Source organism: Polyodon spathula, chromosome 41 (assembly GCF_017654505.1).
Source record: "Polyodon spathula isolate WHYD16114869_AA chromosome 41, ASM1765450v1, whole genome shotgun sequence".
NCBI lineage: Eukaryota > Metazoa > Chordata > Actinopteri > Acipenseriformes > Polyodontidae > Polyodon > Polyodon spathula.
Genome location: NC_054574.1, coordinates 3,270,511 through 3,284,224, shown reverse-complemented (window position 1 = coordinate 3,284,224; position 13,714 = coordinate 3,270,511). Strand labels below are relative to the sequence as shown.

Below are 13,714 nucleotides of genomic sequence, written 5' to 3'. Positions count from 1 at the left end.
TATGGAGCCCCACACCGTCTTCGCTTGCTAAATACCAGGCCTTGAGGTGCAGTGTGGAGCATGTAGCCCCAAACACTGAAGAGTTTTCTACCATTGAGGAACTTCTGATGCATAGGAATGAAAGGTAAAGTAAATATATTTTCCAAACATATATATAAAATTTTGATGTTGCCATGGAAACGGAATATAATGAAAAAATATAACCTTGCAATCTTCATGTAGATGCATAGATACGTGCAAAAAATATATTCCTATAATATGTTCCTACATCATGGCTAGGACTCTGCCTAATTTCACAATCGTAACATTTTAAAAAATCTTGGATTTCATGGTTTGAGGTATTTAAATCTTAAATTTCACGGTGGTGTTACAGAGAATGAGCATGTATTTAAAAAACGGCAAAATAGTTCTACCATTACACAGACCCCTTGAACCCTGTCAATCACCTCCCCAGACAAGGGGGGGTCGGGGACCCCAGTGCCCCGGCGGACACTGTCCGGCCCCTTGAACCCTGTCAATCACCTCCCCAGACAAGGGGGGGTCGGGGACCCCAGTGCCCCGGCAGACACTGTCCGGCCCCTTGAACCCTGTCAATCACCTCCCCAGACAAGGGGGGGTCGGGGACCCCAGTGCCCCGGCAGACACTGTCCGGCCCCTTGAACCCTGTCAATCACCTCCCCAGACAAGGGGGGGTCGGGGACCCCAGTGCCCCGGCAGACACTGTCCGGCCCCTTGAACCCTGTCAATCACCTCCCCAGACAAGGGGGGGTCGGGGGCCCCAGTGCCCCGGCAGATGCTGCCCTGCCCCTTGAACCCTGTCAATCACGTCCCCAGACAAGGGGGAGTCGGGGGCCCCAGTGCCCCGGCAGACGCTGCCCTGCCCCTTGAACCCTGTTAATCACCTCCCCAGGCAAGGGGAATCGGGGGCCCCAGTGCCCCGGCGGACACTGTCCGGCCCCTTGAACCCTGTTAATCACCTCCCCAGACAAGGGGAATCGGGGGCCCCAGTGCCCCGGCAGATGCTGCCCTGCCCCTTGAACCCTGTCAATCACCTCCCCAGACAAGGGGGGGTCGGGGGCCCCAGTGCCCCGGCAGACGCTGCCCTGCCCCTTGAACCCTGTTAATCACCTCCCCAGGCAAGGGGAATCGGGGGCCCCAGTGCCCCGGCGGACACTGTCCGGCCCCTTGAACCCTGTTAATCACCTCCCCAGACAAGGGGAATCGGGGGCCCCAGTGCCCCGGCAGATGCTGCCCTGCCCCTTGAACCCTGTCAATCACCTCCCCAGACAAGGGGGAGTCGGGGGCCCCAGTGCCCCGGCAGACGCTGTCCGGCCCCTTGAACCCTGTTAATCACCTCCCCAGACAAGGGGAATCGGGGGCCCCAGTGCCCCGGCGGACGCTGTCCGGCCCCTTGAACCCTGTCAGTCACCTTCCCAGACAAGGGGGAGTTGGGGGCCCCAGTGCCCCGGAGGACACTGTCTGGCCCCTTGAACCCTGTCAGTCACCTTCCCAGCTGCTCGAGCACTCGACCAGGTCCTTTCGAAGTGTTGTCGAATTGCTTTTACACATTATATAGACAAACTTTTATTATTTGATTCAAAATGGTGGTGTAAGACACATTTTTAAAAGCAATCAATATTATTTTCTGTCAGTCTGACTTCAGTGAGGATCCATCAGATATTCCGCATTGGCAGAGTGAATGAGATGTTAGACTTCCAGAGCCAGCTTGGCAATGTCCAGCCACTGTTCCACGCCTCCTCTGCTAGCAGCTTCGTTGGTATTCTGTCCAGGTGAGTTCAGTCTTCTCATAACCTCCTGCCAGGAAGCCCCTGTACAGTTCAAACAAAATACTAACCACTCAGAAAATTGCTAAAATGATAAAGGTTATTTTTAGTATTCTGTCTCACATTTATCTATTTATTAAATTCAGTTGCTTCAGTGTGTCCAGCCTCTGAAAACATGTCGCTTTATTAAGCAGTATAATACCTGACCAATTCTCTCATATTACTGAATTACAAATGGTACATTGAAATTTCGTTCTGTTCGATATTTTATTTTAAAACACTTAAACTCAAAATCAATTATTGTAAGGTGACATTGGTTTTATATTGGGAAATATTTTTAAGAGAAATAAAAAAAACTGAAATATCTTGCTTGCATAAGTATTCAACCCCCACATATTAATATTTGGTAGAGCCACCTTTCACTGCAATAACAGCTTTAAGTCTTTTGGGGTAAGTATGCACCAGCATTTCACACAGTGTCGCCACACTCGGGCCTGTCGCGTGTGATGAGTCAAAGGGGTTTCGGTCTGTGATTCAGCCTCCCGACAGTAGGTGGCATCAAACCAACTCGGGACTTCCCTTACCAAGATCTCGTGACCATGGCAAAAGTCATCTTTTGAGGGGCGGCACCTTGGTGAGGGGCGGAAGTACGAGTATGTAAATTCCAGCCACTGGAGTCAAGTGAAGGATAAGGACACGTGTCGGTTGGGGATTGGTGTTCCACTGACTACAGAGGCGGGACATTACATACTAAAGGGAACGTACTACTGTGTTCGGGGTTGGTCCGAAAGAAAAAGTAGGAGGAGTCACGGTGAAGGGAGATACTGGTTTTGTGCAGCGGGTTTTTTTTTAAATACTAACATTTCTTTTGTCTTTTTTTTTTATTTATGGTCACCACGAAGACAAATTAAAGACGAGTCATCACGGTTTGTTTTGGATTTCACCCCTGCACTCCTTCCCTCACACCATTTTGTTTTTCGTTTGTTATTTAATCCTTTTGGTGGTGTATAGAAAATAAAAATAAATTATTTTATTTCTGTACACATAAATTACTGTCTGGACATTCCATTTAATACACTCTCGCCTCACACGTGGTGTCAGAAGTGAAAATGGATCCAGCTACAGTTTTGACAATGTTTAGGGAGCAGGAGGAGAAGCGAGAGGAGAGAGAGACACGGCACCTGGAACAGCTCGCCCAGTTCTTGGGACAGCTGGTAGAAAAACTATCAATATCAACATCAGAGAGAGCGGTTGCCCGGATGTTTGCAGCTCAGCCTAATCTTCAGAAGATGACCTCGGAAGATGATCCCGAGGCTTTCTTGATTACGTTTGAGAGAGTGGCAGAGGCTGCAGAGTGGCCTAGGGAACACTGGGCCATGAAATTGGCACCCTGCCTGACAGGGGAAGCTCAGGCAGCGTATCGAGCCCTGACGGCCACGAATGCAGGGGACTATGTTAAAGTTAAAGAAGCCATTCTCTCACGCCTCGGGATCACGGAGGAAACATACCGGCGCCGTTTTCGGGAATACCAGCTGTCCAAGGGGATGCGGCCCCGGGTTGCGGGACAATATCTTTTAGATCAGTGCACCCGGTGGCTGCGGCCAGAAGAACATACACCCCAAGAACTGGTGCAGAAAATAGTTATAGAACAGTTTGCGTCTATACTACCGCCAGGGAATCGAGAGTGGATTAAGAGGAATAGACCTACCACTCTCGAGGATGCCCTCCTCCTGGCGGAGGCCTACGAAGACGCAAACGAAGGTGCCGGGTCAGACCCCACTCCTGCCCCTAAACTAACTCGGACCAACCAACCAATGAAGCCCAGAGGGGGTAACCGGACCTTCAGACCATGGAGGTCGAGGTTAGCCCCATCCTGGGCGAGAGAGAATCCCCCTAACCTGCCGGTCGCGGACTCGCAGGACAGATTAACTCCGTTGATGCCTCCTAACCAAGTGTGCTACCAATGTAATGAGCCTGGACACATTGCCAGGAATTGTCCAGTAATAAAGGTGGACCTGGCGACAAGATCCTGGTCAGCAGTAACAGGTAGGAACACTGGGGAATGTCGGGAGGGCCCTTATCAGTTAAGAGTACAGGTCGGGGGAAAGAGTACTTACGCATTTGCGGACTCTGGGTGTGCACAAACATTGATTCGGCAAGCTCTCTTGGATGGGGTAGCCTGGGAGCCACAGGGTAAAGTGGCTATCTCCTGTATTCATGGAGAAACTCGGGTTTATCCCACCACTAAAGTTAGACTTATTGTAGGTGATTATTCAGCTTGCGTTAAAGTGGCTGTAGCGCAATGTTTACCATACCCTGTTCTCCTGGGAAGAGACTGGCCGTTTTTTGATCGTATTTTAGGTCGGGAAATGGTCTTAGTTTCTACCAGGGGACAATTAAAGCAACAGGAGAAAACAATTGGCGAGATTTTTCCGTTGCAATCCGACCTGTTTAACCCTAAAATCCGCCCAAGAAAAACAAAAAGAGAGCGTCGGGTGGAAAAATATGAGGGAACTCTGAGACGACAAGGGGAGGGGTCTGACACAAAAGTAAACCAATCGTTGAAACGGCAAGGAAAGGGAGTAGGTATTCAGTGTAACCGGGGCTGCGAGGTTACTGAGGTGGAAGGTCATGTAATAAAAGACACTCCTCTCTGTGTACCTAGCCATTGGGACCGAGATATTGACTTGGGATATGAACAACAAAATGATCCCACGTTACAGTATGCTTGGAAACGGGTTAGATATATCGAGGGGAAGGATATGCAGGAAGGACAACCGGTGGTATTTCCGCATTTTTCTGTATCTGGGCACTTATTATATAGAATAACCCGGGCTCCCGGGACGGGACAGCTCGTAAAACAGTTATTGGTTCCTAGGCCTTTTCAGTCAGAAATCATGAGATTGGCGCATGACATTCCATTTTCAGGTCATTTGGGAACTGAAAAGACTCAGGAACGAATTCTGGCCCGGTTTTTTTGGCCTGGGGTTTATGGTCTGGTGCGGAAGTATGTATCGGAGTGTCCTGAATGTCAATTAGCTGCCCCTAAGTCAGTTCGCCCCGCACCTCTGGTTCCACTTCCAATTATTGGGGTACCGTTTGAAAGGATTGGTGTAGATTTAGTAGGCCCTCTGGAGGGAACAGAGTCAGGATATCGGTATATTTTAGTAGTAGTGGACTACGCAACGAGATATCCAGAAGCTGTTCCCTTACGCTCTATGAATGCAATAGCTGTAGCGAATGAATTGGTAAAAATATTCTCTAGGGTGGGAATCCCGAAAGAAATTCTCACTGATCAGGGCACTAATTTTATGTCAGACTGTATTCAGCAACTATATAAATTATTGAAAATTCGTTCAATTAGAACCTCAGTTTTTCATCCACAAACGGATGGGCTTGTTGAACGATTTAATCAGACTTTGAAAAATATGTTGCGCCGCTTTGTAGATCAAGAAAAACGCAATTGGGCTAAACTGCTTCCCTACTTGCTCTTTGCAGTTCGCGAGGTACCACAATCCTCAACGGGGTTTTCCCCGTTTGAGCTCTTGTACGGTCGGCAGCCGCGGGGTATCTTGGATCTCATAAGAGAAGGCTGGGAAGAACAGTCAAAGGAGTCTAAAAATGTAGTAAAATACGTGTTGCAGTTACGCGATCGCTTAGAATTAGTCGGTCGATTGGCACATGACAATCTCAAAGCGGCACAGCAGAAGCAGCAACAAAGCTACAATAAAAATGCAAGAATTCGGAACTTTCGACCTGGAGATAAAGTGTTGTTATTGTTGCCCTCATCGGAATCTAAGTTGTTTGCTAAATGGCAGGGTCCCTTTCAGGTTATTCGAGCAATTGGTAAAGTCAATTATGAGATCCGACAGCCTGGGCGTCGGAAAGAAAGTCAAATTTATCATGTTAATCTCCTGAAACCGTGGAAAGAACGGGAAGTCCATTTTATATCTCCTGTACAGGAGGGAGAGGATTTTGGACCCTCAATTGAGTCAGAGTCAGCAATTGAGGTCCCGATGGGGGAACAATTAACTCCTGATCAGCGTGAAGAGGTAAGCAATCTAATTAAAATGTTCAGTGATGTGTTTTCTAACGTGCCTGGAAGAACGCATTTGATCGAACATGCTATTATCACTCCGCCAGGTCTAAGAGTTAGACAGAGACCGTATCGCATTCCAGAGAGTCGGAGAGATTCTGTTCGAAGGGAGGTGGAGTGTATGTTGAAACTTGGGGTAATTGAACCTTCCCGAAGTGAGTGGTGTAGCCCAATAGTACCAATAGACAAGCCAGATGGGTCACTACGATTATGTATCGATTTTAGGAGGGTGAATGCTATCTCCAAGTTTGATGCATATCCCATGCCTCGAGTAGATGAACTCTTAGACAAACTGGGGCAAGCTCGGTTTATTTCAACTCTGGATCTGACGAAAGGATATTGGCAAATTCCATTAACGAAAGCCTCTCGTGAGAAAACGGCATTTTCAACCCCAGAGGGTCTTTTTCAATTTTGTACTATGCCGTTCGGACTTCATGGAGCGCCTGCTACTTTTCAGAGACTAATGGACAGGGTTTTACAACCTCATCGAGAGTATGCAGCTGCGTATATCGATGATGTAGTCATTTATAGTTCTTCCTGGAGAGAACATTTGACTAGATTAGAAGCCGTCTTACAGTCTCTGAGGAGGGCGGGGCTCACAGCGAACATGGCAAAGTGCGCTATTGGAAAAGAAGAAACTAAATATTTAGGTTTCATAATGGGTAAGGGTAGAGTGAAACCGTTGGTTTCAAAAGTCCAGGCTTTGTTGGATTCACCGGTACCTACCACGAAAACCCAGGTGAGATCACTGTTAGGGTTGGCTGGTTATTACCGCCGCTTTATTCCACACTTTTCCACTATAGCCGCCCCTCTCACTGATCTCACTAAAAAGAACGCTCCAAATAAAATTAAGTGGAGTGCAGAGTGTCAGACAGCCTTTGAATCTATTAAAACTAATTTGAGTCAGGCCCCAGCATTAATAAGCCCGGATTTCAGCCGAGAGTTCGTCCTGCAGACAGATGCATCGCAGACTGGTCTGGGGGCGGTTCTGTCCCAGGAGAGAGATGGTATAGAACACCCGATACTATACATCAGTCGGAAGTTACTGCCCAGAGAACAGAGGTATTCGGTAGTGGAGAAAGAATGCCTGGCAGTGAAATGGGCAGTGGAATCTTTAAAATACTATCTTCTGGGACGACCCTTTGTACTCATCACAGATCACGCTTCTTTAAAGTGGTTAGACACGATGAAGGATTCAAACGCTAGGATTACGCGGTGGTACCTGGCGCTCCAACCCTTCGCCTTTCAAATAAGGTATCGTGCGGGTAAGTTACATCAAAATGCTGATTTTTTTTCCCGGGAGGGAGGTAAAAGGGAAGGGTTAGAGGTGTCCGAGTGTTCCTTCGGCTCCACTCTGAGGGGTGGGATATGTGATGAGTCAAAGGGGTTTCGGTCTGTGATTCAGCCTCCCGACAGTAGGTGGCATCAAACCAACTCGGGACTTCCCTTACCAAGATCTCGTGACCATGGCAAAAGTCATCTTTTGAGGGGCGGCACCTTGGTGAGGGGCGGAAGTACGAGTATGTAAATTCCAGCCACTGGAGTCAAGTGAAGGATAAGGACACGTGTCGGTTGGGGATTGGTGTTCCACTGACTACAGAGGCGGGACATTACATACTAAAGGGAACGTACTACTGTGTTCGGGGTTGGTCCGAAAGAAAAAGTAGGAGGAGTCACGGGTGAAGGGAGATACTGGTTTTGTGCAGCGGGTTTTTTTTTTGAAATACTAACATTTCTTTTGTCTTTTTTTTGTTTATGGTCACGACGAAGACAAATTAAAGACGTGTCATCAGTTTGTTTTGGATTTCACCCCTGCACTCCTTCCCTCACACCATTTTGTTTTTTTCGTTTGTTATTTAATCCTTTTGGTGGTGTATAGAAAATAAAAATAAATTATTTTATTTCTGTACACATAAATTACTGTCTGGACATTCCATTTAATACACTCTCGCCTCACAGTGTCGGAGTGATTTTGGCCCATTCTTCTTGGCAGATTTGCTCCAGGTTGTTCAGGTTGGTTGGACGACGCTTGTGGACCGCAATTTTCAAATAGTGCCACAGATTCTCAATGGGATTGAGATCAGGACTTTGACTGGGCCACTGTAGGACATTCACCTTTTTGTTCTTGAGCCACTCCAATGTTGCTTTGGCCTTGTGCTTGTGCTTTCTGGCAAATTCCAGACGTACTTTCAGATGGTACTTTTTGAGTAACGGCATCTTTCTTGCCACCCTCCCATACAGGCCAGTGTTATGCAGAGCTATTGATATGGTTGACTGGTGCACCATTACTCCACTCCCAGCCACTGAAGTCTGTAGCTCCTTCAAAGTGATTATTGGCCTCTCTGTGGCTTCTCTCACAAGTCTCCTTCTTGTTTGAGCACTGAGTTTTGAGGGACAGCCTTTTCTTGGCAGTGCCTGGGTGGTGTGATGCAGCTTCCACTTCCTGATTATTGATCCAACTGTGCTCTCTGGGATATCCAAACACTTGGATATTATTTTGTACCCTTTCCCTAATCTATGCATTTGTATTACTTTATCTCTAACTTCTGTAGAATGCTCTTTGGTCTTCATTTTCCTTCAGATTCACAGCCTTACCAATGATCCTTCAACAGTGGGGTTTTTATCCAGAAAATGTGACAGCAACTTTAATGGTTCACAGGTGGAGGCCAATGGTAAGGTAATTGTGTCCTCGTTAGGGCAATTTCTTTCATCTGTGCAAACTGGGAGCTTCCACAGCACAGGGGTTGAATACTTATGCAAGCAAGATATTTCAGTTTTTTTATTTTTCTTAAAAATATTTCCCAACATAAAACCAATGTCACCTTACAATAATTGATTCTGAGTTTCAGTGTTTAAAAATAAAATATCAAACAGAACGAAATTTCAATGTACCATTTGTAATTCAGTAATATGAGAGAATTGGTCAGGGGTCTGAATACTTTTGCAAGGCACTGTATATATATATATATATATATATATATATATATATATATATATATATATATATATATATATATATATATATATATATAAATAATATTGCACATGTTCCTTTATTTTTACAGGGGGCTTCTTTTGCCAAAAGTTGCGGTTGAACAGCATGGCATTGATAGGACGGATATTGGTAACCTTGGATGTGGCATTTACTTCAGCAATGCATTGGGGTCTGGACTTCTTATCATTTTTTGAATTGTTGTTTATTTTCTTCGTTGTATTTCTGTTAGTTTCGAGTTCTTATTTTTTAAAATGATTTCTTACAGCACAGTTATCAAGTATTCAAAGCCTAGTGAAAGCGACGGCACGCGGCTCCTGGTGGTTTGTGACATCGCTCTCGGCGAGTGCAAGCACCTGCACAAGAAAGATTTCACCTTGGCATCTGCGCCAGCCGGGTACAGCAGTGTGCTCGGAGTGCGTCGGACTGCAGACATCGCCTCTGACTTTGAGGTACTGTGATCGTCGTACCATCGTATGGTCAATATGTTGAATGCTTCTCGCAGTGCTAGGCTTCCTGTAAACTTGGAGAGGCCGTCTGAAGGAGCCATGTCGCCATTTCAAATGAGCCAGTCACAGGAAAAGCAGTGATTGTTACTCAAGTACGAGCCAACGAGTCAGAGTTCTTTGAAAGAAAATACACGGCAAACATTTGGAATGTTTTGGTTTTTTAAAAGTTTTTTTTTTCTGGAGAAATGTATATTAAAAAAATGAAGCATTTAGAAACTCTCAGACTGGCAGAAACAGCCCATCTGTGTCGGATGCATTGCTCAGTGGGATGTGCAGTTTACTCAGTAAAGCATTGTAAAGCCCAGAAAGGTGTGGTAAATAATATTGAAAACCATGGTAAACTGTGGTAAATGCATAGTATAACCTTGGGGGGGGGGGGGGGGGGGGGAAAAAATTCAGAATTCCCATGCCATTACCATAATTTTTATAAGGGTGAGCAGATCGACTCAGCTGAATTCTGGCTCTTTAGCTTTAAGACTAGACAGCTATTTCTCTCATAGGTTCATATTTTCAATACATTCATTTAAACAAAATCCTCAAATCTACAGCACCTCATTCAAGATTTTTTTTTTTGTGTGATATTTTTATATGTAGTAATATTTAAAACAATGATATATTAATGGGTTATACAATTATTTATTTATTTACATTTTTATAATGCTTTTATACAGAGGTATGTCAAAGCACTGTACAAAACATAGCAAAGAGAATGATACATTAAGATAAAACGAAACCTCTGCCACTGACTGACTCATTGTGTGATGCTGAGCAAGTCACTTAACCTCCTTGAGCTCCATCCTGCAGGTGAGACGTTGATAACAGCATGGAGAAGCAGTTCTGTCTCTTGAACATTGATAACAACATGCAGAGGCAGTTCTGTCTCTTGAACATTGATAACAACATGGCGAGGCAGTTCTGTTTCTTGAACATTCATAACAGCATGGCGAGGCAGTTCTGTCTTGTGAACATTGGTAACAGCATGGCGAGGCAGTTCTGTCTTGTGAACATTGGTAACAGCGTGGCGAGGCAGTTCTGTCTCTTGAACATTGATAACAGCATGCCGATTCAGTCTGTCTCGTGTTCGGTTGGTTAGGAGTGTTTCTTGTAGCCGATCTCTGAAAATGTTTCTTTTGTATTGAGTTGTTGTTTAATCCTTTGCTTTAGGATGATGAGTATGTCGTATACAACCCCAGCCAGGTTCAAATAAAGTATGTTGTCCAGTTCTGCGTGGGAGACGATCAGGTGAAGAGTTTTCAGCCCACTGTTAATGTTACCAATGAAGAAGAACCAGCAGGTCTGTCAGACACCCCAGGTGAGTGGCACCCCTGCTAGCCAGATAGAGCTCTGTGCTTCATGCACAGGGACAGCATCACTTTTTTAATAGAGAGCGCTAGCATTTGTTTCTGCCAGTGCTTGCTTTGAAATGGGCTGAGGGGTTGGGGAGTGGGGGCTGGTTTGTGAAGTTGGAGGTTACAGCCTCTGATTTAAATAATTATGAATTACTACATAATTCATGTACTCCTGTACACACGCATTCTTCAGTAATGTCCTAATTTAAAGACAGCACGCCTCCCTGTAGCCCTCTGGATGAAATTGGTAAGAACTGCAACAAAGTTATCAGCTTCAGCAATGAAATCCTTGCCTGCATGCTCTTTGCTTGCTGACAGAAGAGCACATACCTGTTCTTATTTCTGAGAGGCAGATACGCTCTGAGCAGCAGTGTGATGCAAAGGGGATGAACACCTTTCTAAAGCTTCGTTCCATGAGCACAAAATGTTACTCACAAAACCCATTAGCCATTCACAAAACCCATTAGCCATTCTTTGTCCCTAATTGCAGGGGATGTCCAGCAGTAGCAGTTTTGCAGCACACAGAGCAAAAAACACAATCATTCATATTATCATATTAAATACAGTTGTAAAAAACCCCGCCTTGTTTTTCTTGTGCATTTTTTTCTGCTGTCATTAAGAACATAAGAAAATTTACAAACGGGAGGAGGCCTATTTTCTGTTCTGAATGCCCCCTTTATCTTATCTCCATTTGTGACCCCTGGACCTTGTTTCTTTTTTAAGGTTGATAATGTCCCTTGGGTCGACATTGTCAATACCTTTTAGAATTTTGAATGCTTGAATCAGATTGCAGCGTAGTCTTTATTCAAGACTGAATAGATTCAATTCTTTTAACCTGTCTGCATATGACATGCCTTTTAAACCTGGTATAGTTCTGGTCGCTCTTCTTTGCACTCTTTCTAGAGCAGCAATATATTTTTTGTAGCAAGGTGACCAGATCGGAACACAATATTCTAGATGAGGTCTTACTAATGCATTGTAAAGTTTTAACATTACTTCCCTTGATATAAATTCAACACTTTTCACAATATATCAGAGCATTTTGTTGTCCTTTTTTATAGCTTCTCCACATTGTCTAGATGAACACATTTCTGAGTCAACATAAGCTCCTAGATCATTTTCATAGATTCCTTCTTCAATTTCTGTATCTCCCATATAGTATTTATAATGCACATTTCTATTACCTGCGTGCAGTACCTTACACATTTCTATATTAAATGTAATTTGCCACGTGTCTGCCCAGTTCTGAATGCTGTATAGATTTTGGATGACCTTTGCTGCTGCAACAGTGTTTGCCACTCCTATTTTTGTGTCATCTGCAAATTTAACAAGTTTGCTACTATATCAGAATCTGTCATTAATGTAGATTAGGAAGAGCAAAGGACCTAATACTGATCCATGTGGTATTCCACTGGTTGCCTCGCTCCATTTTGAGGTTTCTTCTCGTATCAGTACTTTCTGCTTTCTACATGTTAACCACTTAATGTGCATGCATTTCCTTGAATCCTTGAATTTCATTGCATTCCCTTGAATTAGTAAGCATATCAAACCCATAGATTCAGCTATTGGTCCGCCAGCTCTGGCAGATTCTACTGTACTTGCTGAAGCACTTGTGGGTTCCCACGGCTAATTTAAAATCCGGTGTCATTCATCTTGTGTTATTTAATTAGTCCCATACTGTAGTCACCTCACCGAGGTGCAGTCTGCTGGTCCTATTCTGTTTGGTCACTGCCTCCACCCGTATCGACTGACAAATGTATTTGCACTGCTCAGGACTTTTTCATTTTGGCGATTTTTTTGAAGTTTGATTTTAGGGCAGTGTTTTTAACATGATAGATCTTTAATCATCTTAATCACACGTAACAAACACTGTGGGGGGTGCTGAGCACCCGGTTACTGCACTCCGCCTATTGCCCCCATGTTCTGTACTAGAAGATGTCTGCAGTGGAGCACATCTATGAGTTTCAATTGAAAGTGTGGATAAAAACAAATCCTCCCCGATAACAGAATCTAAGGGGCATGTGATATCCGATCAACAGTTGCATATAAGTAACAAGGAAATGTGATCTGTGTCATTAATATGTCCAGCAGTGTTTGGCTGGGTGTTAATTTTTTGTAGTCACTGCTGCCTAATACTGTTTATAGGGTTAGTCACTGTTTACATACAAACACAGCACATTTGCACACAAACTGAAACTGGACACTTTTAGCAAGTCAGAAGAGCATTTCTTTTATATACAGTACTGTGCAAAAGTTTTAGGCAGGTGTGAAAAAATGCTGTAGAGTAAGAATGCTTTCAAAAATAGACATGTTAATAGATTATATTTATCAATTAACTAAATGCAAAGTGAGTGAACAGAAGAAAAATCTACATCAAATCCATATTTGGTGTCACCACCCTTTGCCTTCAAAACAGCATCAGTTCTTCTAGGTACACTTGCACAAAGTCAGGGATTTTGTAGGCATATAGTCAGGTGTATGATTAAACAATTATACCAAACAGGTGCTAATGATCATCAGTTCAATATGTAGGTTGAAACACAATCATTAACTGAAACAGAAACAGCTGAATAGGAGGAATAAAACTGGGTGAGGAACAGCCAAACTCAGCTAACAAGGTGAGGTTGCTGGAGACAGTTTACTGTCAAAAGTCATACACCATGACACAAGGACACAAGCACAGCAACAAGACACAAGGTAGTTATACTGCATCAGCAAGGTCTTTCCCAGGCAGAAATTTCAAGGCAGACCGGGGGTTTCCAGATGTGCTGTCCAAGCTCTTTTGAAGAAGCACAAAGAAACGGGCAATGTTGAGGACATAGACGCAGTGATCGGCCAAGGAAACTTACTGCAGCAGATGAAAGACACATCATGCTTACTTCCCTTCACAATCGGAAGATGTCCAGCAATGCCATCAGCTCAGAATTGGCAGAAAACAGTGGGACCCTGGTACACCCATCTACTGTCCGGAGAAGTCTGGTCAG

At 44.5% G+C, this 13,714-nt stretch overlaps 1 protein-coding gene across 1 annotated transcript in view; it reads left to right on the top strand.

Moving 5' to 3' along the window:
- The first annotated feature begins 8 nt into the window (after nt 1-8).
- LOC121305084 (protein mono-ADP-ribosyltransferase PARP4-like) overlaps nt 9-13,714 on the top strand; it is a 69,652-nt gene continuing 55,946 nt past the window's right edge. The window contains exons 1-5 of the mRNA XM_041236615.1: nt 9-124; nt 1,653-1,790; nt 8,946-9,044; nt 9,141-9,324; nt 10,546-10,693. Of these exons, the coding sequence (XP_041092549.1) occupies nt 108-124; nt 1,653-1,790; nt 8,946-9,044; nt 9,141-9,324; nt 10,546-10,693 (586 nt within the window). The 5' untranslated portion in view covers nt 9-107. The remainder of the gene's footprint in view (nt 125-1,652; nt 1,791-8,945; nt 9,045-9,140; nt 9,325-10,545; nt 10,694-13,714) is intronic.